This window comes from Suricata suricatta, chromosome 9 (assembly GCF_006229205.1).
Source record: "Suricata suricatta isolate VVHF042 chromosome 9, meerkat_22Aug2017_6uvM2_HiC, whole genome shotgun sequence".
NCBI classification, from domain to species: domain Eukaryota; kingdom Metazoa; phylum Chordata; class Mammalia; order Carnivora; family Herpestidae; genus Suricata; species Suricata suricatta.
Window position 1 is genome coordinate 84,690,229 of NC_043708.1, and position 26,192 is coordinate 84,716,420.

The 26,192-nt window shown below is 51.3% G+C and overlaps 1 protein-coding gene across 1 annotated transcript in view; it reads left to right on the plus strand.

Annotated features, from left to right (window-relative positions):
* DUOX1 (dual oxidase 1) overlaps positions 1 to 26,192 on the plus strand; it is a 33,908-nt gene that overhangs the window by 5,645 nt on the left and 2,071 nt on the right. Inside the window, exons 6-32 of the mRNA XM_029951028.1 lie at positions 1 to 39; positions 169 to 335; positions 714 to 774; positions 923 to 1,019; positions 1,884 to 1,974; positions 2,969 to 3,071; positions 3,270 to 3,442; positions 6,185 to 6,360; positions 6,556 to 6,674; positions 7,309 to 7,446; positions 8,101 to 8,214; positions 8,953 to 9,152; positions 9,770 to 9,955; positions 12,057 to 12,282; positions 12,552 to 12,645; positions 12,912 to 13,087; positions 15,293 to 15,362; positions 15,798 to 15,923; positions 16,546 to 16,724; positions 16,870 to 17,100; positions 17,661 to 17,760; positions 18,017 to 18,066; positions 19,454 to 19,581; positions 23,515 to 23,668; positions 24,102 to 24,334; positions 24,591 to 24,749; positions 26,003 to 26,158. Of these exons, the coding sequence (XP_029806888.1) occupies positions 1 to 39; positions 169 to 335; positions 714 to 774; positions 923 to 1,019; positions 1,884 to 1,974; positions 2,969 to 3,071; positions 3,270 to 3,442; positions 6,185 to 6,360; positions 6,556 to 6,674; positions 7,309 to 7,446; positions 8,101 to 8,214; positions 8,953 to 9,152; positions 9,770 to 9,955; positions 12,057 to 12,282; positions 12,552 to 12,645; positions 12,912 to 13,087; positions 15,293 to 15,362; positions 15,798 to 15,923; positions 16,546 to 16,724; positions 16,870 to 17,100; positions 17,661 to 17,760; positions 18,017 to 18,066; positions 19,454 to 19,581; positions 23,515 to 23,668; positions 24,102 to 24,334; positions 24,591 to 24,749; positions 26,003 to 26,158 (3,746 nt within the window). The remainder of the gene's footprint in view (positions 40 to 168; positions 336 to 713; positions 775 to 922; positions 1,020 to 1,883; positions 1,975 to 2,968; positions 3,072 to 3,269; positions 3,443 to 6,184; positions 6,361 to 6,555; positions 6,675 to 7,308; positions 7,447 to 8,100; positions 8,215 to 8,952; positions 9,153 to 9,769; positions 9,956 to 12,056; positions 12,283 to 12,551; positions 12,646 to 12,911; positions 13,088 to 15,292; positions 15,363 to 15,797; positions 15,924 to 16,545; positions 16,725 to 16,869; positions 17,101 to 17,660; positions 17,761 to 18,016; positions 18,067 to 19,453; positions 19,582 to 23,514; positions 23,669 to 24,101; positions 24,335 to 24,590; positions 24,750 to 26,002; positions 26,159 to 26,192) is intronic.

Genomic DNA, 26,192 nt, shown 5'->3' on the forward strand with positions numbered 1-26,192 from the left:
ACCCCGCCACGGGGCAGCGCGGGCCCCGGGGGCTGTATGGTGAGGCCGCGGGGTGGGCTGCCGCGGCCGGGGCGCGGGGCGGGGCGGGCTGGGGGCTACAAAGTTGCGCTCCCTGTGGTCACACCACCGTGCGTCTCTTCCCCTGCGGCCCCACCTGGTCGCGCGCAGCCTTCGGGGCGGAGCGAGGGAACCGCGACCCTTTCCTGCAGGCGCTGGGCCTGCTGTGGTTCCGCTACCACAACCTGTGCGCGCAGCGGCTGGCCCTCGAGCACCCGCGATGGGGGGACGAGGAGCTGTTCCAGCACGCGCGCAAGAGGGTCATCGCCACCTACCAGGTCAGTCCGCACCCGCTCTCCCGGCACCCCCCACCTGCTGCGCATTGCCCTCCATCCTCCGACGGGCAGCCCCCAGAAACGCCCTTTTCCAGGAGGACACCGCTCCCCAGAACTGGGGCTAGCGTCTCGGAGTGGACCCTGAAGAGGATCAGGAGGCAAAGCGCTATTCTACATGAGACTTTGCTGTGGTTATTATGTAGCCGCCCTCCTCCCCCATCCCGTGTTCCTTGTTGGGGACCGGCCTCCTGTTTGAGTTGCCTCCCTCGTGACTGACCATGCCTGACCATCATCTCCCACCAAAGCTTTCCTTGGGCTCGGATCCCTCCCAGAGCCACTGCTCCAACACTTGTCTCCTTTTTGCCTTCTTTTGGCCTTCAGAACATTGCTATGTATGAGTGGCTGCCCAGCTTCCTGCAGAAAACACCTCCAGAATATACAGGTGCAGGAGTTGAGGGGGACACCTGGATTACAGGGGTGGAGGTGGGGAAGGGGGGCTCAGGATCCATGGGGGAGAGGAGATAGGTAGGTGCATGTGATGGAAGAATGTGATAAGGGAGTCGATTTCTCTTATTACCCCTATTGGGCAGGGTACCGTTCTTTCCTGGACCCCAGCATCTCCCCAGAGTTCCTGGCAGCCTCTGAGCAGTTCTTCTCCACTATGGTGCCTCCTGGCGTCTACATGAGGTGAGGGCACAGCATAAATGTCTGTTGGAAGGGATGGTGGTGTCATTTCAGAAAAATCTTCCCTCTGGAGCTTCAGGACAGGATTATCAGTCTGAAGTGTGCTCATTTCCCCAGGACACAGTGAATTTGGATGGGGAAGATGAACTTAGTTTAAGAAGACATCATTGTGGTTTTTAAGCACTTTATCCCTTTTCCTACAGCTAGTGTATGTATTAACCCTCCCTCCCCCGCAATTAAACAGGGGCTAATTGAGGCTCAGAGGGTGAGTCACAAAGCCTGCTTGCCTAAACCTTGGGTCTTGATACCCACTGGAGGAATTTTTAGCTGTAAGCCCAGGACCTGGGTCTTGCAAAGCTTTCGAGGGGATTATAATGAAAATATGTGAGAGCTGAAGAAAAATGTTGACTCCAAAATAATAAAAAGGGAACTTTAAACTAAATATATATATTTAGTTGAATGTATATGGAACAAAGCACGGCAGTTTATTTCTTACAGTTGCATTATAATTTAAGATAATTCATGGGTTATATTTTCTTACTCTGGAACAATTTTTGGACATGTGTGATGATAGCCATGTTTACATATTACATGATAATCTGTAAACTCTTTCTTTGGGAATCAGGAGGGAAGAGGTGCTCTAAAAAGAGCTCCATGCTGTTTAGTCATATATATATGTAGACAGAGAGAAAGGGATGGAGAAAGAAAAAGATGGGGGAAGGGGAGACATGCACATGCTTTGGGTACATTTTTAGGTGTTTACAATGACCTGGGCCCTGGCTGTATACAGCCTTGGAGACCACAGGTAATGCATAACTTTAGGACCCAGTAGCCTCCATCATCACTTCCCTGCTCCTTGCATTTCAGAAATGCCAGTTGTCACTTCCAAGAGGTCGTTAATAGGAACTCAAGTATCTCCAGAGCTCTCCGGGTCTGTAACAGCTACTGGAGCCGAGAGGTCAGGGCTGGGGCCCATATGTGGGTGGTATATGTGTGTAGTGTGTGTGTGTGTGTGTGTGTGTGTGTGTGTGTGTGTGTGTCTGAGGGTAAGTGGTGAAAGTGGGCAGTAGGACTGAGGCAGCCAGCTGTACCTGGTCAAAAGTCAGTCCTCCACCCCCACTTCAGGGGTGTGAGGAGGGACAGTGAGACCTGTGCAGATGTGGCTCTACCTTCATTGCTTCCTCATAGGTTCTTCTCTCTTGACAGCTCTGGGTCCCTTGTAGGCCTTGGAGTACCCCAGCCATCTTACCCTTCAGGGAAATGTCCCAATTAGACACACTCAGGGCAGTGTGTGAATGTGTATGTTGAGAGGGGAGCAAAGAGGAGGGAGGGATTCTGAGAGATATCGGGGATAATCTGTCCCATCCAAAGGAGGCCAGGGTGGGAAGATCATTGACAAATAAGTTAAAGCAAAACTTATACTCTGTGTAAAGTGTTCACTAGAGAAGGAAAAAAGGTAAGATGAAAAGAGAGAAGAGAAAAGTATAGATATAGAATCAGAGTCAGGGAGCTGAGTTGAAAGAGACCCCAGTGTCCTCCTAATTGCTTTAATTTAATTTAATTTAATTTAATCCCTAATGCCCTTTTTATTAAGGAAAGGACACTGAGTTCAGAGAGTTCCTGTGACTTGCCCATGGTCACACAGCCATTTACTAACAGAGCAAGGACCAAGACCTAGATGTTCTAGTGCCTTCATCAACCATACTGTCAAGTCTCCTAAAATAGAACTAAAGTTTTAGATCCTTTGTGGTTGTGGAGACCCATCTCACAACAGCATGAGCTTTGGATGGGGATGTCACTCACCTTGAGTGGGGAATCAACCTACGGAGGGGGAGTGGCCTGCTGGTTTTAGAACAAACATCAGCACTGGCTGGGCCCAGAACTTGGACTATGGGGTGGAGGGAGCGAGGCTGCTCAACCTTCAGCCCCATCTTCTCTCACCATCCCCAAAGCATCCAAACCTACAAAGAGCTGAAGATGTGGACGCGCTGCTGCTGGGCATGGCCTCCCAGATCGCTGAGCGAGAAGACCATGTGGTGGTTGAGGATGTGCTAGGTGAGCCTGAGGCTGTCCCTGAAGGTTGTGTACCTCTGGCTCCTGGGCAGGGGTTCTGCTGGAGTCTAGAGCCAGGCTGGGAACCATGGTTCCCTGTGTGTGATTCTGGTCCCGCTGGGGCTGGTTGGAACCTGACTTCTGGGCTGGAGGAGCTGTGGTGGCCCTCAGCTCCCTCAGACTCTGGTATTTCATCCCCAGATTTCTGGCCAGGGTCCCTGAAGTTTTCCCGCACAGACCACCTGGCAGGCTGTCTGCAGAGGGGCCGGGATCTGGGCCTGCCCTCTTATACCAAGGCCAGGACAGCACTGGGTCTGCCTCCCATTACCAGATGGCAGGACATCAACCCTGCACTCTCTCAGACCAACCGCACTGTAAGGAGGGGTCGGGACCCAGAGGACAGGGTGGGAGGGCCAGGGTACATTGGCCCAAGACACAGATAGCAGGCAGTAAGACACCGACACTAGAGACAAGTCCCTGATGAGAGGGACAGAACTCACCCAGGTGGCTTTTCCCAGAGGTTGCCAAACCAGCAGGATTTGGAATTAGACTTTGTGACTGTTCAGATCTAGCAAATGATTGTTGAGTATCTCCTGCATGCCAAGCACTTAATAGGCATTGTCTCATTCACTCTTCCCAACAACCTTCTGAGTAGGTGTAAGAAGGTCCTTAACCCAGGAACAAGCTGTACTTTTATATGCACTGATACTCAAGCTGCCTTTGGGGAGTCAACTGTCACACCCTGAGCTATCACCTGGATAAGTAGCATTACCTGCCAGCTAACAGACCAATTTGGGTCCCCTTATCATCTTGGCACAGTGGTGTTTCTACAATTTCATACTTAGTTTATTGTTTTTATCCTTACTATTTTATAAGATTGTTGGAAAATGAACAATTAAAAGACTGATGAAGAAGCAATATGAACATGGGGCTTATAAACTTTGTAAAATCAATGTAAATATAGGAATCACCAGGCACGCCAAAAGTAACAAATTTTTAAATTCAACTGGGTCTCATTAGAATTAACCTGGTCACATGTTTATTTGGGGAGAAAAGAACTAAAGTAAAGGTTCGGTAGAAAATGCTGCTCAAAAAAAAAAAACAATGGAAAAGGAAAATGCTGCCCATACAATGTTGATGTCTCTCTCCAAAAGGCAATGTACAGGCAGGTATTTGCTTTTTAATAACTTTCTTACCTCTAAAGAATAGAAACCTTTCTGAACACAATTCTACCATTCCAACTTCTGCACTGATTTTGACCCTCAACTTTCACACCTTTTAAAAAAAATAATTTTTTAATTTACATCCAAGTTAATTAGCATATAGTGCAACAATGATTTCAGGAGTAGAATCCTTAATGTCCCTTTACCCATTTAGCCCACCTCTCCACAGCTGCTCCAGTAACCCTCTGTTTGTTCTCTATATTTAAGAGTCTCTTATATTTTGTCCTTGTTTTTATATTATTTTTGCTTCTCTTATACGCATCTGTTTTGTATCTAAATTCCTCATTTGAGTGAAGTCATATGATATTTGTCTTTTTCTAATTTTGCTTAGCATAATACTTTCTAGTTCCATCCATGTAGTTGCAGATGGCAAGATTACATTCTTTTTGGTTGCCGAGTAATAGTCCATTGTGTGTGTGTGTGTGTGTGTGTGTATATGTATATATATACATACTGCATCTTCTTTATCCATTTATACATCGATGGACATTTGGGCTCTTTCCATACTTTGGCTATTATTGATAGTGCTGCTATAAACATTGGGGTACATGTGTCCCTTCGAAACAGCACACCTGTGTATCCCTTGGATAGATATCTAGTAGTGCAATTGCTGGGTCCTAGGGTAGTTCTATTTTTAATTTTTTGAGGAACCTTCCTACTGTTTTCCAGAGTGGCTGCATCAGTTTGTATTCCCACCAGCAGTGCAAAAGAGATCTTCTTTCTCTGCATCTTTGCTAATATCTGTTGTTTCCTGAATTGTTAATGTTAGCCATTCTGACAGGTGTGAGGTGGTATCTCATTGTGGTTTTGATTTGTATTTCCCTGGTAATGAGTGATGTTGAGCATTTTTTCATGTGTTCTTTGGCCATTTGGATGTCTTCTTTGGAGAAGTGTCTATTCATGTCTTTTGACCATTTCTTCACTGGATAATTTGTTTTTTGCATGTTGAGTTTGAGAAGTTCTTTACATATTTTGGATACTAATCCTTTATCTGATATGTTATTTGTAAATACCTTCTTCCATTCTGTTGGTGCCTTTTAGTTTTGCCGATTGTTTCCTTCGCTGTGCAGAAGCCTTTTATTTTGATGAGGTCCCAATAGTTTTTGCTTTTGTTTCCCTTGCCTCTGGAGACATGTTGAGTAAAAAGTTGCGGTGACCAAGATCAAAGAGGTTTTTGCCTGCTTTCTCTTCAAGGATTTTGATGGCTTCCTGTCTTGCATTTAAGCTGTTCATCCATTTTGAGTTTATTTTTGTGTATGATGTAAGAAAATGCTCTAGGTTCAATCTTCTGCATGTTGCTGTCCAGTTTTCCCAACACCACCTGCTGAAGAGACTGTATTCTATTGGATATTCTGTCCTGCTTTGTCAAAGATTAGTTAGCCATACATTTGTGGGTTCATTTCTGAGTTCTCTATTCTGTTCCATTGAGCTGAGTGTTTGTTTTTGTACCAGTACCATACTGTCTTGATGATTATAGCTTTGAAGTCTGGGATTGGGATGCCTTCAGCTTTGGTTTTCTTTTTCAAGATTGCTTTGGCTATTCAGGGTCTTTTCTGGTTCCATACAACTTTAAGATTGTTTGTTCTAGCTCTGTGAAGATTGATGGTGTTACTTTGATAGGGATTGCAACTTTCATACCTTTTTAAGAACAAGCTACATAGGGATCTGGCTGCCTGTTTTATAAAATTATAAAATAGGCAGGTGAATCTGTGAGTTCCTATAAATGAGTTAACTTATGTAAAGCACTCAGAGCAGTGCCTGGGGCATAATAAGTGAGTGATTGTCACTGTCATTTATTATTATCAACCCTGAGGCTGATCCCTGGGAACTACCTCTTTGCCCCACGGTGGGTGTCAGGTCTTTGCACTCACTCTGGTCCCTTCTTGGCCCCAGGTGCTGGAGGCCACAGCTGCCCTGTACAACCAAGACCTTTCCCGGCTGGAGCTGCTCCCTGGGGGGCTCCTGGAGAGCCATGGGGACCCTGGGCCCCTCTTCAGTGCCATCGTCCTCAAACAGTTTGTGCGGTTGCGGGATGGTGACCGCTACTGGTTTGAGAACACCAGGAATGGGTAAGGCCTTCCTGGGCCCCTTCCTCAAACTCCCTGTTGGCCTGGGCCCCAGGCCGTCAGTGTGTAAAGTAAGCAACCCCATAGGCCCTACATTCTCAGCTGACCTTGCCCTGTTGTCAGCCCCTCTGGGCCTCTTTCTTCACGCCTCTCTCTCTCCCAGTGCAATAGCTAGCTCCTCACCTCTCCTACCCCCAGGCTGTTCTCTGAGGAAGAGATCTCAGAGATCAGAAACACTTCCCTGCGGGATGTTCTCATGGCTGTCACCAACATGAGTTCCAGTGCCCTGCAGCCCAGTGTCTTCTTCTGGCATGCAGGTGAGTGGCCAGGGGGTGCTTGGAGGGATTTGGCATCTGGTGCCTCATCCCTCCTCAGCTGTGGGCCTGGTTTAGATGTGGCTGGGCAGTTGACCCCAAGGAGGCAGTGAGCTATGGTTCTGCCCTTGGGAACTTTGGCTCTGGGCACCGGTGTGGCCACATGTGGCTGTGTAGGTCCCCTTCTGCACAACCCCAGGAGGTATCCAAGTGAGGGCAAGAGTGAGACTCAGAGAGACCTAGGGAGGAGGCTCCCATCTGGCTGGACTAAGCCTTGGGAGGGTGTGACATCAGGAGGGCCCAGAGCCATGAGGATATCCTAATTCCACAGCAGTGACAGTAACAAGGGAAGTGTGTGTGTGTGTGTGTGTGTGTGTGTGTGTGTGTACACACACATATGTGCATGTGAGGGAGACAGAGGCTGAGGGTTAATTTTGACCCCACTTGTTTCCCAAGTATGCAAATACCACATTCTTGGTATAATGACAGGGGTAAGCAGCTCCCAGCCCTCTGAGACTTAAAGGCCCTCCACCCTACCCTTTCTGTCATCCTAACCTCCTCAGTGATTCTATGCCAGAGCCTCTGGCCCAGCACTCTCCCCCCACCCCAACAACTCTAGCTTCCTCTGTCTCTCCAGGAGACCCCTGCCCACAGCCAAGACAGCTCAGCACTGAAGGCCTGCCAGCCTGTGTTCCCTCCATCATGAGGGACTATTTTGAAGGCAGCGGATTTGGCTTTGGGGTCACCATTGGAACTCTCTGCTGCTTCCCCCTGGGTAAAAGTGATGGGCAGGGTGGGACTGGGTGAAATGTGGAAGCTGAGGGGTGGGAGTGGGGTGGTTTCATCTATGACAATGGAACATGCAGAGTACTGGTCGTCTGGGCACATGAGAACAGCATCAGAGCAGGAGGGAACATGAGAATTATCTGACCTGTAGATAAGTCGGCTCCAGGGAAAATTGTCTTCCTGTTCTGCTGGGGTCCCTCCAGGGCCCAGATTGGTTAGGAGCTATAATTTATAATTGTTTCCAGGAGACTGGGCCTGGGAAACTGTCAGAGGCAAACCTGCTTGAGAACCAGTTGAGAACTACCTGGGGCAGAGGCTTGACAGGTCGTCCTTGGCATGGCTGTGTGTGTCCACCAGCAGAATGGCAGAGTGGGTCCAGGCTTTGGCACAAGGACTCTGGGCCTAGTGTCTGGCTGGGCAGGGACCTGAGCAGTGGAAGCAGGGAAGGCTGTGCAGGCATATTAGATGATACCCAAAGCTCCCTCCCCACCCCCACCCCTACCAGGGAGCTTCACAATTAGAGACAATTGAATGGGCTGACCTAGGAGGTGGGGAACACAGGGGGTCTTGCCAAGGAAAGGGGGAGTTGCTCTCCCCAGACCCCCACCTTCCTCTGAGCATCCTACTGCTTCTGCCCTCTCAGTGAGCCTGCTCAGTGCCTGGATTGTTGCCCGGCTCCGGAGGAGAAATTTCAAGAGACTCCAGGGCCAGGACTGCCAGAGTGTCATGTCTGAGAAGCTCGTCGGGGGCATGGAAGGTAAGCCCGGAGCTGGCCAGGGTGGTTGTGGGGAGGATATGATTCAGGGTTGCAGTCCCCTCCCCGACCTCAACAGCCTAAGAAAAAGGCTTCCCTTTTCAGGGCCTCCAGGCAAGGCAGGCCAGGTGGGAAGAGCCATGGAGGCATTAGGTGGACGTTGGGCCTGGAGTCCTCCACTCTCCATAGAGTCTCCTAATGGTCTCAAATTAAGGGGATGTGATAGACTCATGGGGAGAAGTCACAGGATCTCGACTACATTTCATAGGTGTACTATGATTCTCTAGAGTCCTGGGGAACTGATGCTTTGTGGCATCTTACACTAGAATTTCGGAAAACAGAGAAGTAATTAACTAGAGTTAATCTAGAGTCACACTGAGGATTGGAGTCTTGCTTCCACAACTTTGAGCTTTTGGGCCTTAGGCAGATTTTTTCATCTCTCTAAACTTATTTTTCTTATTTGTAAAACAGGAACAATAATAGCACTTACCTCACAGGTATATGAAGATTAAATTAACTAGTTCACACAAAGTACCTGGTACAGCTTTGCACACATAGTAAACAGGCAGGAAATGGTAGTTATTATTCTTCACATGTGCTAGACGCACAGGGCCTGTTGGGGAGGAGCTGACTCTCAGTACCAAAGAGGAGGCAAGAAGCTGTGGAGGCCTGGGCCTAACTCCATCTCTAAGCCAGCCTCCTTCCTCTGGCCCCAGCTGACCCAGCCCCGTCTCTCCCCAGCGTTGGAATGGCAGGGCCACAAGGAGCCCAGCCGGCCTGTGCTGGTGCACCTGCAGCCTGGGCAGATCTGTGTGGTGGATGGCACGCGCTCTGTGCTCCGCACCATCCAGCTGCGGCCCCCCCAGCAAGTCAACCTCATCCTGTCCAACAACCGAGGACGCCGCACCCTGCTGCTCAAGATCCCCAAGGAGTATGACCTGGTATGGCCCAGCTGGTCCCTGGTTCCTTGTCCACAGCCAGGGAGGCAGCCAGGTGAGGGGAAGGAGCACAGAACTGGGCAGGGTTTCTGGCTTCTAGTCCCTTGCTGTAGGACTTGATAGAGAGATCCACTTGAACACGTTCATCCTGCTCTGGGCCTGCTGGGTGACATGATCTCCGCAGTCCCTTCTTCTTGCACAGTCTTACCCCCTCCCTGTCTAAGGGTGTCCCAGTAGGTCTTAACTGGGAGTCCTTAGAAGAAGCCAGGCCCTTTTTCCTGTCACCTGGTTTTAGGATCTAGAGAATTATTAGAAATTTTGGAGGGGAACTCAGTCACAGGCTGATTTTCAGCTCTGACTATCTGGCTCACAGTCCCCTCCATCATCTGTTCATCTGACTTCCCCTCTCTTCTCCAGGGCCAAAGACATGCATCTTTGAATGCTAGCTCTGTGCCTATAAGCAAGCCACGGAGCCCACGGAGCCCATGGAGCCCAGGAGATAACAGTATATCTCTTCTACAAGAGCACTCCTTCCAGTGGCCCCTGACAAAGCTCATGTACAGCTCTGGGCCACAAGAGGTCCTAACAAATGCTTGCTCTCCCTATCACTGCTTCCGTAGGTGCTGCTATTTAACATGGAGGAAGAGCGGCAGGTGCTGGTGGAAAACCTTCGGGGGGCCCTGAAGGAGAGCGGACTGAGGTTCCAGGAGTGGGAACTACGGGAGCAGGAGCTGATGAGGGCAGCTGTGACACGAGAACAGAGGAGCCACCTCCTGGGGACCTTTTTCAGGCACCTTTTCTCCCAGGTGTGTATGTAGGGTCAGATCTCTCCTTGCATTTCTGCCCATGGCAGTGCCCTTACTCATGGAGGCCATGGGGTAACTCCAGGGAAAGTCAGGAGCCCTGATGCTAATAATCAGTTCTACTGTGTTTTTGGCCCAGCCACCTAGCCTTTTTGTAAGGAGAGGCTCCTGTGTCCACTCATGCCAGTCAAAGGCCATCGCAGGAGCATAATTATCTGCATGTGTCACACAGCTCTCTCTTCAGGACTCCCCAGGATTTCTGCCCTTACTTAACTCATCCTGGCCAAAAGGCTACAGTAATCTAGGGTGAGACAGGCAATGCAGGGGCAGAGAGAGTCCTTGGTCCCCCCTCTTTGGGAGAGTGCAGCTGCCAGAGGCCACCAGGGGACATGAGTGCCTCCCTTGCAGACTTCCAAAAACTACTGAGAGGCTGTGGGGAAACGAGCCAGTAAGAGATATGCAGACTTGGCATCCATATCTGGCACAGAAATAAAGTAGCCGGAGTGGAGAACAGTGGAGAGGGAAGCTTGATAGAGATAAGATCAATAGAGCATATAGAGCATGCCCTGCTTCCCCACTAAAGGAGTTTGTCATCCCTCTGGGAAGATGGGCCATACCCAGAAAGGAAGACAAGTGGCAAAGAATCATGGCTACAAAACTGATATAGGATAGATATAAGCAGTCTAGGAGGTCAGAAAAGGTAGCAAGTCTTCAGGCTGGTGGAGGGTCATGGTCCAGGTCAGATTTGGTGAGGACTTAAAAAGAGGTGGGAATTTTTTGGCCCAGAGGAAAGGAGCAGGAAGGACTAAGCAGAGGTGCCTAAAGAAAGGGCAAAATAAATCAATATTTGAGGAGAAGGAGCAGGACTGGCTGACTGGGAAAAGGATTCATGAGGGAAGTGAGCAATTAATGCTCATTTACTATGTGCCAGGCGTATGACTTTTTTGTCATTTACTGCTCCAACCAGTTGAACTTGAGTATGCATTAGAATGGAGGGACCTCCAGGTGAGGTGACTCATTGCCAAGGCCCAGGCAGGACCTGGGTACCTCCACGCAGTTCAGGACCCATCAGGGCCACAGGACTTCCTGTGCTGGGGGTAAGAGAGAGTGCTACTGTGTCCTGGGGGCAGCTGCCTCCCCTTTCTACCTGCACAGTGCTCCCAGGTTTCAAAACACTTTCCATACAATGTCTGGTGTTGATTCTTACAATAGCCCTGTGAGATAAGTAGAGCAGGTAGGAAAATGAATGGCAGACAAATGAAGAGACTTGCTTGAAGTCTCACAGCAAGTGGGTGGTAGAGCTGGGACAGGAACCCAGGTCTTTTGCCACCAGCCCCAGGCTCTTTCCACTAAAGCTCGTTGTTTGAAGCAACAAGCTTTGCCTCATGAAACCATAGCCAGACTTGGGCCAGCAGCCCCCAGTTGATGGCAGGAAATATAGGTGCTGTGGCCTGTGTCCTGTCTCACCATTTCTTCTGATGCTGGGGCAGCCCCTGGGTGGGCTGAAAATAGCTGATGGTGAGAATTCTCCTTTCCCTAGCCCAGCTCTTTCTCAAGTCAGCTGAGGGTTTTTCTCATTGAAAACTCAGTGCAAGCTCGAACTGACAATGGGTCAGTTGACTCTGAGGATATGTTGCTGTCTCAGGAATTTTAAAGGGACGACTGTGACCTGGCCTGGGAGGGGCTAGGAAAGGCAAAGCTGCCAGATAATAAGGTCTCTCCTCTCTCTTAGCCTGCCCTGTTTTCTTTGTGTGTTTACTTCCCTCTGTTTGTGTCTCTGAACACTTGGAAGAACAGGGTGGTCCACTTGAGTTTTGAGTTCTGAATTTTCTTGTGCTCAGGTCAAGACAGACCTGAGACCTCTCAGTTCCAATCCTAGATCGTCTGCTTGGGTCAAGTGTGCATCCCTGGTCCAATCAGCTAACACAGCGGGTGAGGGCTCCGTAGAACAAATGGCCTCAGGGACCACCTACAGGGCATAGGGTAGTGCTTAGGGGACAGGGTGTTGGGCAGATGCCTGGAAAACGTGGCTCCTACAAACGTCAACTAGACTTCAAATCAAGGAAGCCTTGTCTCCTCTCCCTCTGCCACTGCCCAAGTGCAGGTGCTGGACATCGACCAGGCAGATGCAGGGAGCCTGCCGCTGGACTCCTCACAGAAGGTACAGGAGGCCCTGACATGCGAGCTGAGCAGAGCTGAGTTTGCCGAGTCCCTCGGCCTCAAGCCCCAGGACATGTTTGTGGAGTCCATGTTCTCTCTTGCTGATAAAGATGGCAACGGCTACCTGTCCTTCCGGGAGTTTCTGGACATCCTGGTGGTCTTCATGAAAGGTAGAGGAAAAGGGGGTGGTTGTCCAAGTCAGAGAAGATGGAAGGGGCTGGAGACGGAGGCTGGAAGGTAGCTGACCTGTTAGAGATGGGGAAGTGTTGGGGCCAGGTTTCCAGCCATGGCAGGTATCTGGGAGTACCCAGGTAGATGTCAGGAAGCAGAATGACACCTTGTTGTACCCAGCAGTGGGTCACACTCGTGAGGCCCCTTCTGGGATACCTGGGATTTAGGCAGGTAGGTTGGGGCTCTCATGGGGTCCTCCTTCTCCCAGGCTCTCCGGAGGAGAAGTCTCGTCTTATGTTCCGCATGTATGACTTTGATGGGAATGGTCTCATTTCCAAGGACGAGTTCATCAGGATGCTGAGGTTGGTCATGTGGGATAGCCAGAAGAGTGGGCTAGGGCAGGGACTGTTGGGGGAAAGAAGTGGTACATAAAGGTGGGAGCTGGAGGGTAAAGAGCAGGGGCCTTCTCCCATCCTCCTCCATAGAGCCAAGGGCTGGGGGCTTGGAACATGGCCAGTTGGGGCCCTTCCATGGGGCTCTGAAGGCCTGGTGGGATGACCATTGGGCCTTCCTGTCTAGGCCTCAGACCCCTTTCCAGGGCCTGATGGCTCCCCTCCCCCAATCCCAGGTCCTTCATCGAGATCTCCAACAACTGCCTCTCCAAGGCCCAGCTGACTGAGGTGGTGGAGTCCATGTTCCGGGAGTCGGGCTTCCAGGATAAGGAGGAGCTGACGTGGGAGGATTTCCACTTCATGCTGCGCGACCATGACAGCGAGCTCCGCTTCACACAGCTCTGCATCAAAGGTGGGGTGGCCTGGCCTTAGGTTTGACCTATCCATTAGACACAGCAGGCACAGTGCACAGGGCCTGCGTACTTTAAGAGCCCACAGAAATGTTTTCATTTCCCTTAAAATCAGAAGAATGAATAAAATAATAAAAAGTATGTGATAGTATATCCAGCTTGGATTACATTCTTCTGTATACCAATATGATTATAAAAAATATATTCCATAAATGCATGTATATATATATGCATATATATATATACACTTTTTTTTTAATGGAGGAAGGGGCCTAGGAGGGCAACAGTGCCTATGGCCCACAAAATTCATAATGCAGCTTTGCTGCTGGGGTGGACAGGGTCAGGATGGGGTGAGGGACAGCAGATAGAATTCTGCTTCTCCCAGATCTCTGTCAAAGGCCCCTGTGCTTTGTGCCCAGGACAGGGGAACATAGTGTCTCCTTATAACAGACCTCTCCAGGCCATATTCACCTGAGCTGGGGTGTCTGTGGTGGCAGGGGAGTGCTTTGGTTTTGTTTGCCTTTATATGCCTTGGCTGAGTGCTCAGGAAATGTTTGCTTGAGGGCATGGAGACTCACCTCTGTTGTCCTTCCCCCTATTTCCTGTCCCACTGGTGTCTGACTCAGTGGGTGGGGGCTACAGTCAGGGAGAGCAGGGGGCAGGTAGCAGGGCTCTCTGTGGTCTACTCTGAGCTGTTACTGGTACCTTCACAGTTTCTCACTGGGGCATGTTGAGACCAAACCCAGCCGCTCCCAGGATTATGAGAATCTGGGGGAGCTGAGCAGCCCAATTCTAGATCCATGTGGGAGAGGGCAAGTTAGGCAGGACACAGCTGGGACTCTGGTCAGGGCTTCACCTGCCTAGGGAGGGAGGAGAGTTGGTGGAATGCAGACCCAGCTCCCCTAATTCATCAGCTTTTCATCTTTCCCAGGCAGCCAGGGCAGTAGGCGCTTGGGCCTGAGGGCAGAGCAGAGGCTGGTGCCTGGAAGTGAGCCCAGGCCAGAGTCCCAGGAACATCCAGCCCCTGGGGTGGAGGAGAGGACCAGGCTGGGGGAGTGAGGGTATGTAGAAGGGTAGCACTGAGTACTGTTTTGTTTTGCTTTTAATTGTTGTTCAGATAGTTGTTTCCTTCAAAGTTTACTCTGAAACATTTTAAATGTACTTACGGAAAAGGAACAAGAGTAGCATAAGGAGCATCCTTTTACCATTCACCTAGATTGGCCTTTAGTTGTCATCTTGCCACATTTGCCATTTGTTGAAATTTGAGGGATAAACATCTATACTTTGTTTTAAACACTCTGATTTCATTAAATTCAGCTCAATCACTTTTGCCCTCTGGGCTATAGGACCAGGGTAATTAATCTTCAAGATTGGTTTAGTAATTAGAAGTGACTTGGAGATTCCCAGGCCTCCTATGAGAACTTGGATTTGCAGCTCACTCCTGTACTGCCCCTCTTGCTTAGCCCAGACAGAGAGGAATGGGTGGTTCATGGGAGAGTGTTTTCTCCCTAGCATTTTATTATGAACACTTTTTCAGTTTATTTATTTATTTTGAGAGAATGTGAGCAGGGGAGGCACACACACACACACACACACACACACACACACACAGAGAAAGAGAGAGAGAGAGAGAGAGAGAGAGAGAGAGAATCCCAAACAGTCTCTATGCTGTCAGTGCAGAGCCTGACATGGGGCTCAAACTCATGAACTATGAGGTCAAGACCTGAGCCAAAATCGAGTTGGATGCCCAACTGACTGAACCACCCAGGCATCCCTATTAACATTTTTAAACACAGAAAACTGGAAAAAGATTTATAATGACCTCCATATATGTGCACATAGATCTACATTTAACTCTCAGGAGGTTTTAAGCTGGAGGGTTAAGCAGGGTTTTAGTGGCAGAAAGGTCTAGCAGGCAGATTGCATACAGTTCCTGAACTCTACCCCATTAGCCTAATACCAGTCCTAGGAGTGGGACTGAAGGTGGACACATGTCCAGGGGGCACTGCCTGGCCAACTTTGTTTCCGACCTTCTCCCTGCCCACTCATGGCTGGGTCTAGTTTCCACAGAGGACATAGGCTGAGTCTAGAGCAGTCAAAGGCAAGCATACTGGCCGGCGACCCTCTACAGTGTGGACATGGGTGGGTACCAGGTCTTCCTGGGTTCTGGGCCCTGAGCTGTCCCCTAGTCCAGCTCTATGTTGTAGGCATAGAAGTGCCTGAGGGCATCAAGGACCTGTGCCGACGAGCCTCCTACATCAGCGAGGAAAAACTTTGGTGAGCCCGCATCTGGGAATGTTGGAGGGAGGGCTGGGCTTGAGGAGTTTGCTTTTTCTCTCCCCAGAATGCCTGGTATCAGGGACCCCACTAGCATACCATAGTGCCTTCATGCAAATTAGAAAACAGCACTCCTGACTCTAGGCAGGCACCAGGAAGAGCAGAGAGCCTGCTGGCTTTCAGCACTCACCTGCTGCCAGGGTCAGATGCCCTTGTGATGGGCTCAAGGCCTGTGTGCCTGTGGCCTGTGTGCCTGTGACTGGGACACCCAGGCTCTGACTCATTCTCTTGCTAGGTCTCTGTGGGACTCCTGCTGTCCCCTGCCTCACAGCTCCAACCCTTCCTTAACAGAGTTGGTCTGAAGGCAGACCAGGGGCAGCAGAGGACCAGGTGGCTCAGGCGGCCAAGGTCCTACCTCTCTCCTTTCTGTCCTAGCCCCTCCCCCAGAGTGAGTGCTCGCTGTCCACGCAGCAATGCCGATGTGGAGTGGACACCACAGAGACTGCAGTGCCCCATGGACACAGACCCTCCTCAGGAGATTCGACGGAGATTTGGCAAGAAGTACGCCTGCTCTTCTGTTAATTAAGCCCAGGCAATTCATCCATCCCTTCAGCATGCATACAGTGCTTACTGGGTGCTAGGCATGGTCCTGAGCACAGGGGTGCCGGCTGGGCGAATAGCCTATGCCCAAGACGATCCCAGTCTGACAAGATGGTCTGGCACACTGACAATTACAATGTCCCACTGAGGAATGTTGTAGCCGTGGTAAGAGCAAGGGGCTTCAGAGCTCAAGGAAGTACTCACCTCTGCTTTGAAAGTCAAGGAAGGCTTCCTGGAGGAGGTGTCTTCTGAGCTTCCAGTAAAGGGTGAGAACAGAGCTGGTTAGAGCGCAGTGAGACTGAGGAGTTACAGACTGGGAGGAAAAGGGTTGTCTGAGTGTGAGTGGGAACTGGGGTAGAGGGAGTGCATCTCCTGGGGTGAACTGACCAAGTGACCTCTTGCAAGGCTGTTCCTACTCTGATAGTCCACATGAGGAGTGTGGTATATATATATATATATATATATAGCCTTTGGAGTCTGAACCCTGCTTGGTTTGAGCAACTCCATACCCTTTCTCCGTTGGGGAGACGGGCTGCACTAACCGTGGGTCCACAGCCCCGAGCCAAGACTTCCTGTCTCCCAGGGTGACATCCTTCCAGCCCTTGCTGTTCACGGAAGCTCACCGAGAGAAGTTTCAGCGCAGCCGTCTCCACCAGACCCTGCAGCAGTTCAAGCGCTTTGTCGAGAACCACCGGCGGCACATCGGCTGCGTGGTCGTGTTCTATGCCATCGCCGCGGGCCTTTTCCTGGAGCGCGCCCACTGTGAGTGCCCGCAGCCCCGGGGGCGGGGCTCCCGCTGAAGCGCCGGGCCTGCTTGAACAAAGGCTGCTGGGAGGGAGGCTCCACCTGCAGGCGGCGCTTTCTCCTCTGCACTGCGACCTCCTTACCCGCCTGGGCCCCTCTGCAGACTACGCCTTCAGAGCTCACCACATGGGCATCACGGACACCACCCGCGTGGGCATCATCCTGTCCCGGGGCACGGCCGCCAGCATCTCCTTCATGTTCTCCTACATCCTGCTCACCATGTGCCGCAACCTCATCACCTTCCTGCGCGAGACCTTCCTGAACCGCTACATACCCTTCGACGCCGCCGTTGACTTCCATCGTCTTATTGCCTTCACTGCCGTAGTCCTCACAGGCAGGACCTGGGGACCCCGGGGGATTCTTGTCTCTGTGCTCCTGCCCCCCTGCTGCCTTCCCCTCCTCCTAGAGCCCCTCCTCTCTCCCTGGGCTTAACTTGAGTGTAGATCCTACAAGTCCTGGGAAGAGTGGAGCTGGCCCAGCAGTCTTGTGCAATATGCCCAGGGGCCACTCACTGCCCCTTCCCATGTTTCAGAGCCACCTCACCAGGCTCCAGCTGACAAGTTACCAACACTTCAGAGCAAGTGCACATAATGTGTGATCTCTACCAGTTTTCATGTTGTAAAACACACACACAGAGAAACCAAAAGATAGAACTTTTAATGGTGTAATTTTAGACTATGTAGCTGTGTTCATGGATGGTGTATATGGGGCATGGGAGGGGTGTGGTGGGGGAGGAACAGGAGGGTTTTTAGAGATCAGAAGTACAGATCCCTAGGGTCCTTCTTCAGGCCCCCAACTCTGGGTGGCTGGAGTCCTTCATCTTGGGCTGAATGGGTTGAGCGCCCCCACTGGGCTGCCCCCAGGCTCATGCCCACCCTGCCTGGTCTTCCTTAGTCTTACACAGTGCAGGCCATGTGGTGAATGTGTACCTGTTCTCCATTAGCCCGCTCAGTGTCCTCTCCTGCCTCTTCCCTGGCCTCTTCCATGACGACGGGTGAGTGAATGTGTGTGCATGTGTGTGTCTCAAGGTGGGGGTATTCTTCATGGATGGGAAAAAGCAAATTCTCTTGGCTGGGAGCAGCACATCACCTTACGGGTTATAGGACCTACAATGACAGTCTGTGGAGTCTTGGTCCCAAGTGGGCGGAAAGGGAGACTAGTGGCTGGGTTTGGGGTGTTTCTTCGGGAGGATTCTTTCTGGAAGTCCCAGACATCTCTCAACATCCTTCCTTGCTTTCCCTTCTTGACAGGTCTGAGTTTCCCCAGAAGTATTACTGGTGGTTCTTCCAGACTGTGCCAGGTGAGAGCCCTCCCTGTTCTGAATTTCTGGTCTGGCTCTGAGCTCTGGGCTCTGGGTTCTGTCTGTCATGAGGCAGCCCAGTAGCACTCACTCGGTTCTCACGGTGAGCCAGGCTCTGCCCTCTGGTCCTAAGGACTCTCCTGGGCAGTAGGAGCCTCTACTGTCCAGTCCTTCTCTTGGGAGCTTGGCTGGGCTGCTGCCCCAACTCTGAAGTTCCTCCCTCCATGGAATGGGAATGGACCCCCTCACCTCCCACCCCAGCATATACAACCTACCATGACCATGGCTTTGAGGAGTGCTGTGCCCAGCTGTATGGTGGAGAGACAGGGCTCGTTGTCAAACTAGGCAGAACCCTCCATTCCTTGTAGTCTTCTTGACAAGAGCTGTTTAGGGGCATATTCCTAACTCCTCATAATCACCCACTTTAGAACTATTAACTGTGAATCTATTCAAAAGCTTCTTGAACCTATTTATATTTTCAGTCTATTTCCTCTTTGGGGTAACACGTTTTCTATACCTACTCCCCTCTGTGAAACAGCATTTTTTTTTTAATTCTAAAACGATCTGCTTTGAACTTCAGAGTGCTTGCTAATTCCTGCACACTGGGATTTAGTGGATAAGGCTGTGTTTATGCACTCCTCTCCATTCAGGTCTTTACAGGCTTTGGTTAGATTTCTTCTTAACCTCTGCCTTTCCATACTGCAGAGCTCTAATCTTCCTAATTTCTGCCTCTCTCCTCCTTAATCACTTAAGGGGCCATTATCTAGCCCCACACTTCCATCCTGAATCTAGTATTACCCTCTCATGTATCCCAGGCCTGGGATCTCCTGTGAGGGGGGCCTCCCACCAACTCTGGGCTGCACCCAGGGGGTTCTGGTGGTTGCAATTACTAAAGGTGCCAGTGCTCATGTTGTGGCAGCCATGTGTGATGCTACAGGAACGTAGGCCAAGCCTTGACTCCATGGGAACAGGGCCTGCAATGTCCAGAGTCTGACCTAGAGGCCAGAGTAGATGCCCCATGTGTGCATTCATTCATTCAGCACACATTTATATAAGGCCCACAGGGTGCCAGGCCCTACAGGAGGCATTAGGATTCAGTGGTGAACTAGCAGCCTGGTCCCTGTTCTTGTGTGCCTGAAAGTCAGGAAAGTGACAGACATAAATGACACAGTTACTTGAAAAATAACAGTCATGACAAGGTCTATGAGGGAAGGGTAGAGTCTGTTGAAATAAAAGGCATCTGTGATCAGCAGTGTGGGGAGAGAACAGAGAAGCCTGGGTTTCTGTTTCCCTTACCCAGAGCAATGGAGTGGAAAGGGAACCCTGATCCATGGCAGCCTCAGAAGAGCCCTGCTCCTCCGCCTTTCACCCCATGTTCATTTTGCAGGTCTCACGGGGGTCATGCTGCTCCTGGTCCTGGCCATCATGTATGTCTTTGCCTCCCACCACTTCCGCCGCCACAGCTTCCGAGGCTTCTGGCTGACCCACCACCTCTACATCCTCCTCTATGTGCTGGTGAGAAATATCAAGGTCTTAGCAGGATGATCTCAGGGAGGCAGTGAGGACTGAGACATCAGTTCTCCATCCCCTTAGTTATTTCAAGACTCCTCTTGGCTTCTCACTACAAGGCTGGAGGTTATAGTGTGGGGCTCTCAAGCAGACTGACTCCCACATACAGCACTTGGAAGATGGGTACCCGGATGTGGGTATTGTCGTAGCAGCCCTACCAGGCTGGTCTACATTTCTTGCAGACACCCCTACATCATTTCTGCCAGCCACTCATTCCCCACTTCCAGTGGCTGGTTTGGGCTCCTGGGTAGACTTCCTACACTTGAGAGAAAAACATACCTCAATTCAGTTTCGCCACTTTTATTCTGATCCTGTTTTCTGGGGTGTAGCACCCCATCCAGCTAAATGCCACCTGTAAAGTTAATGAGTTTGCTCAAAATGTCTTCACTTGGACTGTTGATAAAATGGCTTTTTAAGACTGCCTGTTCCCTTTCCTTTGCCTTAATCTGGGCTCATGCCTACCTTCCTTCACATTCCCTCTCTTCCTTTGTCCTGTTCTCTTTACCTTCCCTGGGTTTGCAGTCAGTTGTGTCCGCTAGTTAGTTCCAGAGCAGACTCTGATCTGTGAATGTGTCATGGCTCTGCTTAGCCTGCCTTTCTTACGGACACAGGCAGTTCCCTAAAGGGCACCCTGAGGGTCTCGCTGAGAAACTAAGCTAAGTTCCAAGGCCCCAGTGTCCCCACTAATGATAGCTTGGCTGCCAGCATTCAAGAAGTACAGAGCCCACGTGGACACCATCTGTCACCTGGCTTGAGGCAGAGCTGCACACAGGGGTCTCCCTTGTCCTGAGATAGAGGGAGAGTCCATTATTGTGTGGGTCAGGCAGGCATCTGTGGGCTGCCCTCCCTCCTCCGAGGTGCAGTTCTGTCCTCACTGATTGGAATGGACTGTTTCCATGTTGCCTGAGGCTCAGCACTTCATGGTTGTGAAGATGACTACCCAGCCTTGGCTTAGGTTGTTTCCTAGAACTGATGATGTTTATTTCCAGAGAAATCTCTGCCTTCTTTGGAAGCTGAGGCTAATTTATCCCTTCCTCTCCACCCTTGCTAGGGTAGAGCCCTAGCATCCGGAGTTACTGTTTCTGTTCAGGGTGGAGATGAAATTCTTGTTTCTGGTGAATTAGCTGCTTCTTTGAACTAGATGGGAGACCAGGTCAGACTGGCTTCCTGAGGCCACGACCCCTTTCTGACTTATCCCTGGGTTTTGGGGATCACTGGGGTTTAGAGCCACCCTTCCTGCCAGCAGGGAAGTCAGCAGCTCGGAAAGGTCCAGGACCCTCTGCTGGGCAATCCTAGCCTTGGCCGTTAGGGAGAGTCTCACCTGGAAGGATATCTGGGCCAAAATTCCTGCTTCCTTCCCATTTATCCTTTGTGTGACCATTTGACTTCAGGCAGAAAGAGAAGTCATAAGTAAAGGACCCCAGTGTGGAGTAGACCCTGCAGAAGGATGTCCAGGCTCCTGCTCCAGGCTAAAGAGGGCAGGGCTGGCAGAGCAGAAGCTGAGCTGGCGGCAGCTCTCCTGGTTCATCAGTCAACCATGGTCTGCAACAGCTTTGTGGTTTAAAAGTAGAGCCAACACCAAATGGGATGTATAAACAGAGGAGTATGAGGTCACCCTCACATTGTTCTCAGCCTGGTTGGATGATGCTTAGAATGCCTTGGGGGTGGGCGTGGGCTCCATAATGAAAGAAGAACTTAGGGAAACCAGAGCTAGTTCAGAGAAGAGCCCACAGAGGTTTAAGTTAGTCCTGGGGGTGAAGGCCCAGGAATTCGGGAACACTGAGCTGGGGAAAGGGAGAGCTGAATGAGGAACCAGAATTCAGTTTAACAATTACCTGTTAAACTAGACCTTATTGAAGGTCTAGTATGCGCTAGCTTGGTGCTAAGCCCAGTGTAGCCTAGTGCCCTCGGGAACTTAGGATTTGCTGCAGAGATAAGTACCATGCACTTGAAATGATCAAAATGAGCAGACAATATAGGACTAATTGCCTACCTGAGTGTTCCAGTGAGTTACAATAGCTCACTTAAGGGAGTTTTGTTTGCACCAAACTGGTTAGGGAAGACTTTGGGGAGAAGATGGGACTTGGGCCAAGCCTTAGAGAGAGGGAAGCTAAGATTTGACAGGGTAGAGTGGAATCTTTTTTTTTTTTAATGTTTTATTTGTTTTTGAGAGACACAGATAGCATGTGCAGGGGAAGGTCAGAGAGAGGGAGACACAGAATCCGAAGAACGCTCCAGGCTCTGAGCTAGCTGTCAGTGCAGAGCCCAACGCAAGGCTCGAACCCACAAACCCGTGAGATCATGACCTGAGCCAAAGCCAGAAGCTGGACGCTTAACCGACTGAGCCACCCAGACGCCCCCCCCCTTTTTTTAAATGTTTTTTATTTATTTTTGAGAGACAGAGATAGCATGAGCAGGGGAGGGTCAGAGAGAGGGCAGTGTGGAATCTGAAGAGCATTCCAGGTAGAAGAAAAGGCCTGGTTGTGGACGGCCCCAGGGAATTAGGCGGTAGCAGGACATGGTGGACCTGTGCGAACTGCAGTTGGCGCTGGGGGGCTGTGGCTCAGCTGAGTGGCCATGCCACACAGGAGAGCATAGAGGAGGGCAGAGAGTGAGACAGTCAGGTTTGGGCAGCATGCAGGAAGGGGATGGGAGAAGGAACAGAGGACCAGTGGAGGAGATGGAAAGGGAGTCCCCTGAGAACACCAGCACAGTGTTGCAGAAGTGGAGAGGAGGGGTGGCTGCCAGTGCCACAGACTGCCAGTGGTGGGAGCAGATGAAAGGAGACCTTGGGGACTGGACATTCATGGGGCCAGTGAGCCCTCAGTGAGCAGGGCCTGAGAAGCGGTGGAAGCAGGAGCCAAACGGACCAGACTTAGGAGCAAGCAGATGGGAAGAATGGGGGCAAGTAGTGTCCGACCTTGTCAGACCAGCTTGTTGGGGGAAAGGACCAGCGCTGGACAATACCTGTCAGTTATTTTATGGAAAAGAGAGGACTGGTTAGGTGTTCTTAGTCTCTAAAGGGAGAGGATAAATTAGGGGAACTCCTTTCACTGAATCAGCAGTTATTAAGTGTCTACTGTGTGCCAGGCAGAAACTGCCAAAAGCTGGGAGTATAACAGAAAAAAAAAAAAAAAAAGACATCTCCTTCCTTCCCCACAGTCCAGGGAGCAGGTGGGAGACTGGAGGAGGGGGCAGAAAATTAGTGTGGATGATGATGAGTGCCCTGAAGAACGCTGACTGGGAGATAAGATAGAGAAGCCTGAGGGAAGCCCAAGGAGGTAGTGTTTCTGCTGAGACCTGAAAAATGAGATGGAGGCAGCCATGGGAAGAATCATAGGAGCCATGGGAGAGGGAACAGCAGATGCAAAGGTCCTGAAGCAGAAAGGATGCGCCATGTTTGACGAATAGGGTTGAGGAAGTGCTGGTAGGCAGTGGCCAGAGCATCTTGAGGTTTTGGGAAGTCCACTAAGGCTTTTTAAGCTAGGAAGGCATGATAGAATGAACTTTGAAATGTCACACTGGCTGCCTAGGGTGCCTACTTGGGTCACAGTAGGGTACCCTAATAGAAGACCAGTTAGGAGGCTAATGCAGGAGGAGCGGGTGAGAGTCAAAGTGGGTGGTTTAGGATGGTGCCAGGAGGGTGCAAGTAGTCTCATTCATCATGGATGCTCTGCAAGATGGGGCTGGGGTTGGGAGTGGTTGGATTTGGGAACCTAAAGGGAACCTAGTACCTGGAGAGGTGGGGATGGAATGAGCCCCAGAGAGTGGGGAAAGGGAGGAGGGTGAGTGGAGGATGCAAGGGGCTAAGGGCCAAGCTAGCCAGAGACACCCTTGTAGGTGTGGCTTGGTCTGAGCTGTATTCTTCACTCTTTCCAGCTCATCATCCATGGCAGCTTTGGCTTGATCCAGCTGCCCCGTTTCCACATCTTCTTCCTGGTCCCGGCACTAATCTATATGGGGGACAAGCTGGTGAGCCTGAGCCGGAAGAAGGTGGAGATCAGTGTGGTGAAGGCGGAGCTGCTGCCTTCAGGTACCAGCTTTTAGGCTGTCCAGGGGCCAGCTGGTGGTGCTGAGGAAGCAAACAGGGGGTAAGGGTGTGGGGGGCAGACCTGGACCTGGTGATCGCCTAGCCTGGCCAGTGGAGTTGGCAGGGGCTTTGAGGTGGCGGTGACAAGGGAGCTGGTAAAAGAAGCTCTTTGCCAGGGGACCTGAGCCTCTCTTACAGCAGAGAGAAGAGGAGCCCAGGCCAGGCGGATTCTTTCCCTGCTGACCACCAGCACCAGTGCTGCATAGACCCTCCTCAGGGTGGACGTGGCTCAAGGGGAGAAACACCTTCTGGTGGGGGGAGGCCTGCCTTGTCATAATCCACAAGCAGAGCTGAGGCTTCAGGTGGGGGAACTCTGTGGAGGCCACAGTGTTGCTGGGCCCTGGGCAGCAGCCTCCTGCCCACTTCTTTTCTTCAGGGGTAACCCACCTGCAGTTCCAGCGGCCCCAAGGCTTTGAGTACAAGTCAGGACAGTGGGTGCGGATCGCCTGCTTGGCTTTGGGGACCACAGAATACCACCCCTTCACACTGACTTCTGCACCTCATGAGGACACGCTCAGCCTGCACATCCGGGCAGCAGGGCCCTGGACCACTCGCCTCAGGGAGATCTACTCACCTCCAACGGGAGATGGTTGTCCCAAATACCCAAAGGTGACCAGACCCAGGCCAGATGTGCTACATTCCCCTACATCCCCTTAGCAGGCCTTGGCCCTGCAGCCCCAGACTCCCCACTGTGCCCCCCCAGCCCCCCCCCGCCCTGACCCCGGCTCCAATCCAGAGACTGGGTGTTCAGGTGATGCCACAGTACCTGCTCTCCCTTCACTTATGTCTTTCCCTGCCTCCCATTTCCAGCTTCAGAACTATGGTGATGTTGGAGCTTAACTCAAACCCACTCCTCTTCTTGCAGCTGTACCTCGATGGACCATTTGGAGAGGGCCACCAGGAATGGCATAAGTTTGAGGTCTCAGTGCTGGTGGGAGGGGGCATTGGGGTCACTCCCTTTGCCTCCATCCTCAAAGACCTGGTCTTCAAGTCGTCAGTCAGCTGCCAAGTGTTCTGTAAGAAAGTAAGTGCCTCCTCCTCCTGCTAACCCGTGGCCCCTGCTCCTGATCACTGGATCCATCTCTGCCTTTCTCTCCTGCCTCTGTTTTTGGCCTGATGTGGGCAAGGCCAAGTTGGCTTGCCCCAGAGGGAGCAGGATATCCCCAGACTCTAAAGAACAGAGTTGGAGAGGGATAAAGAAACCCATTCCCTCTTACAGAGGAGGCCAGCACTTGAAGGAAACATTGTTGGGTTGGGAGAAGGAAGGGCACATTTAGGGTGGGGCAAAAGTGAAACTGGCTCTGCTTTCAAGAGGAAAAGGAGGGGAGGTGGCGAGGCAAGGTGGGCTGGGTTGGCTCCAGGAACACAGCCCAGGCCCTTAGGCCTGCTCCATACCGGGTCCCTTCACCCCAGCCTGGACCTAGTAGCAGGCCCCCACTTGTCTCTCTGGGCCTGGCAAGTGAGTCAGGGGCACAGGAACGCAGCAAGAAGAGGCCCAGCCCATATACTGTCAGCATTTAGTGGGTAATAGGCAGCTCCCCTTCTCTTCTATTGTGCCAGCTCTGGTTGTTTCTTTTTTTGTTGTTGTTTGATGTTTATTCATTTGGGTGAGGGGAGGGGCGGAGAGAGAAGGACCCAGACAGCAAAGAGCCCGATGCAGGTCTTGAACCCACAAACTGTGAGATCATGACCTGAGCCAAAGTCAAACGCTTAACTGACTCAGCCACCCAGGTAACCCTCTGCCTCTGCTTCTTAACCCAACACAGCCTCACTTCATCCTCTTCAGAAGTTGGAGATGGCTCCCTCCATGGCAGGTTCCATCCCATCTCTCTTTGAGCCCACTCCCATGTACTCCAGGCAGCCAGCTGGGTCTTTCCTAAGGCTGTTCTGTGACATGCCCCTCAGTGGGACCATATCCCTCTGGGCTAGGTTTGGTCGGGAGCCTAGCAGCCTGAAGAGGGCCCATTGGAGGGAGTGACAGGTCTGGCTCAGTGTGAAAAAGCTGCTTCCTGCCCCATCAGACCTTTAGCTCACTTGACAAGTGTCCTTTTCCACCACCCCAGATTATCATTCCCTTCTGCCTCTCAATGCCCTGGGGTAACTCCATCTCCCACCTCGGAGCCTGACCCTAAGGCCCTACAACACTCCATCTCCCCAGACGCTCTGGGGAGAGGCACAAGCTGACTGAGACCAGAAGAGATCTGTTGCTATGGGGATCCCCAGGAAATAGGGAGCCTGAGATGAGCCAAGTCCTCAGCTCTAGCCATGTGTCCCCAGATCTACTTCATCTGGGTGACACGGACCCAGCGGCAGTTTGAGTGGCTGGCTGACATCATCCGGGAGGTGGAGGAGAATGACTGCCAGGACCTGGTGTCCGTGCACATCTACATCACCCAGCTGGCTGAGAAGTTTGACCTCAGGACCACCATGCTGGTAGGTCAGGGCTGGCCAGGCAGACTGGGTATGT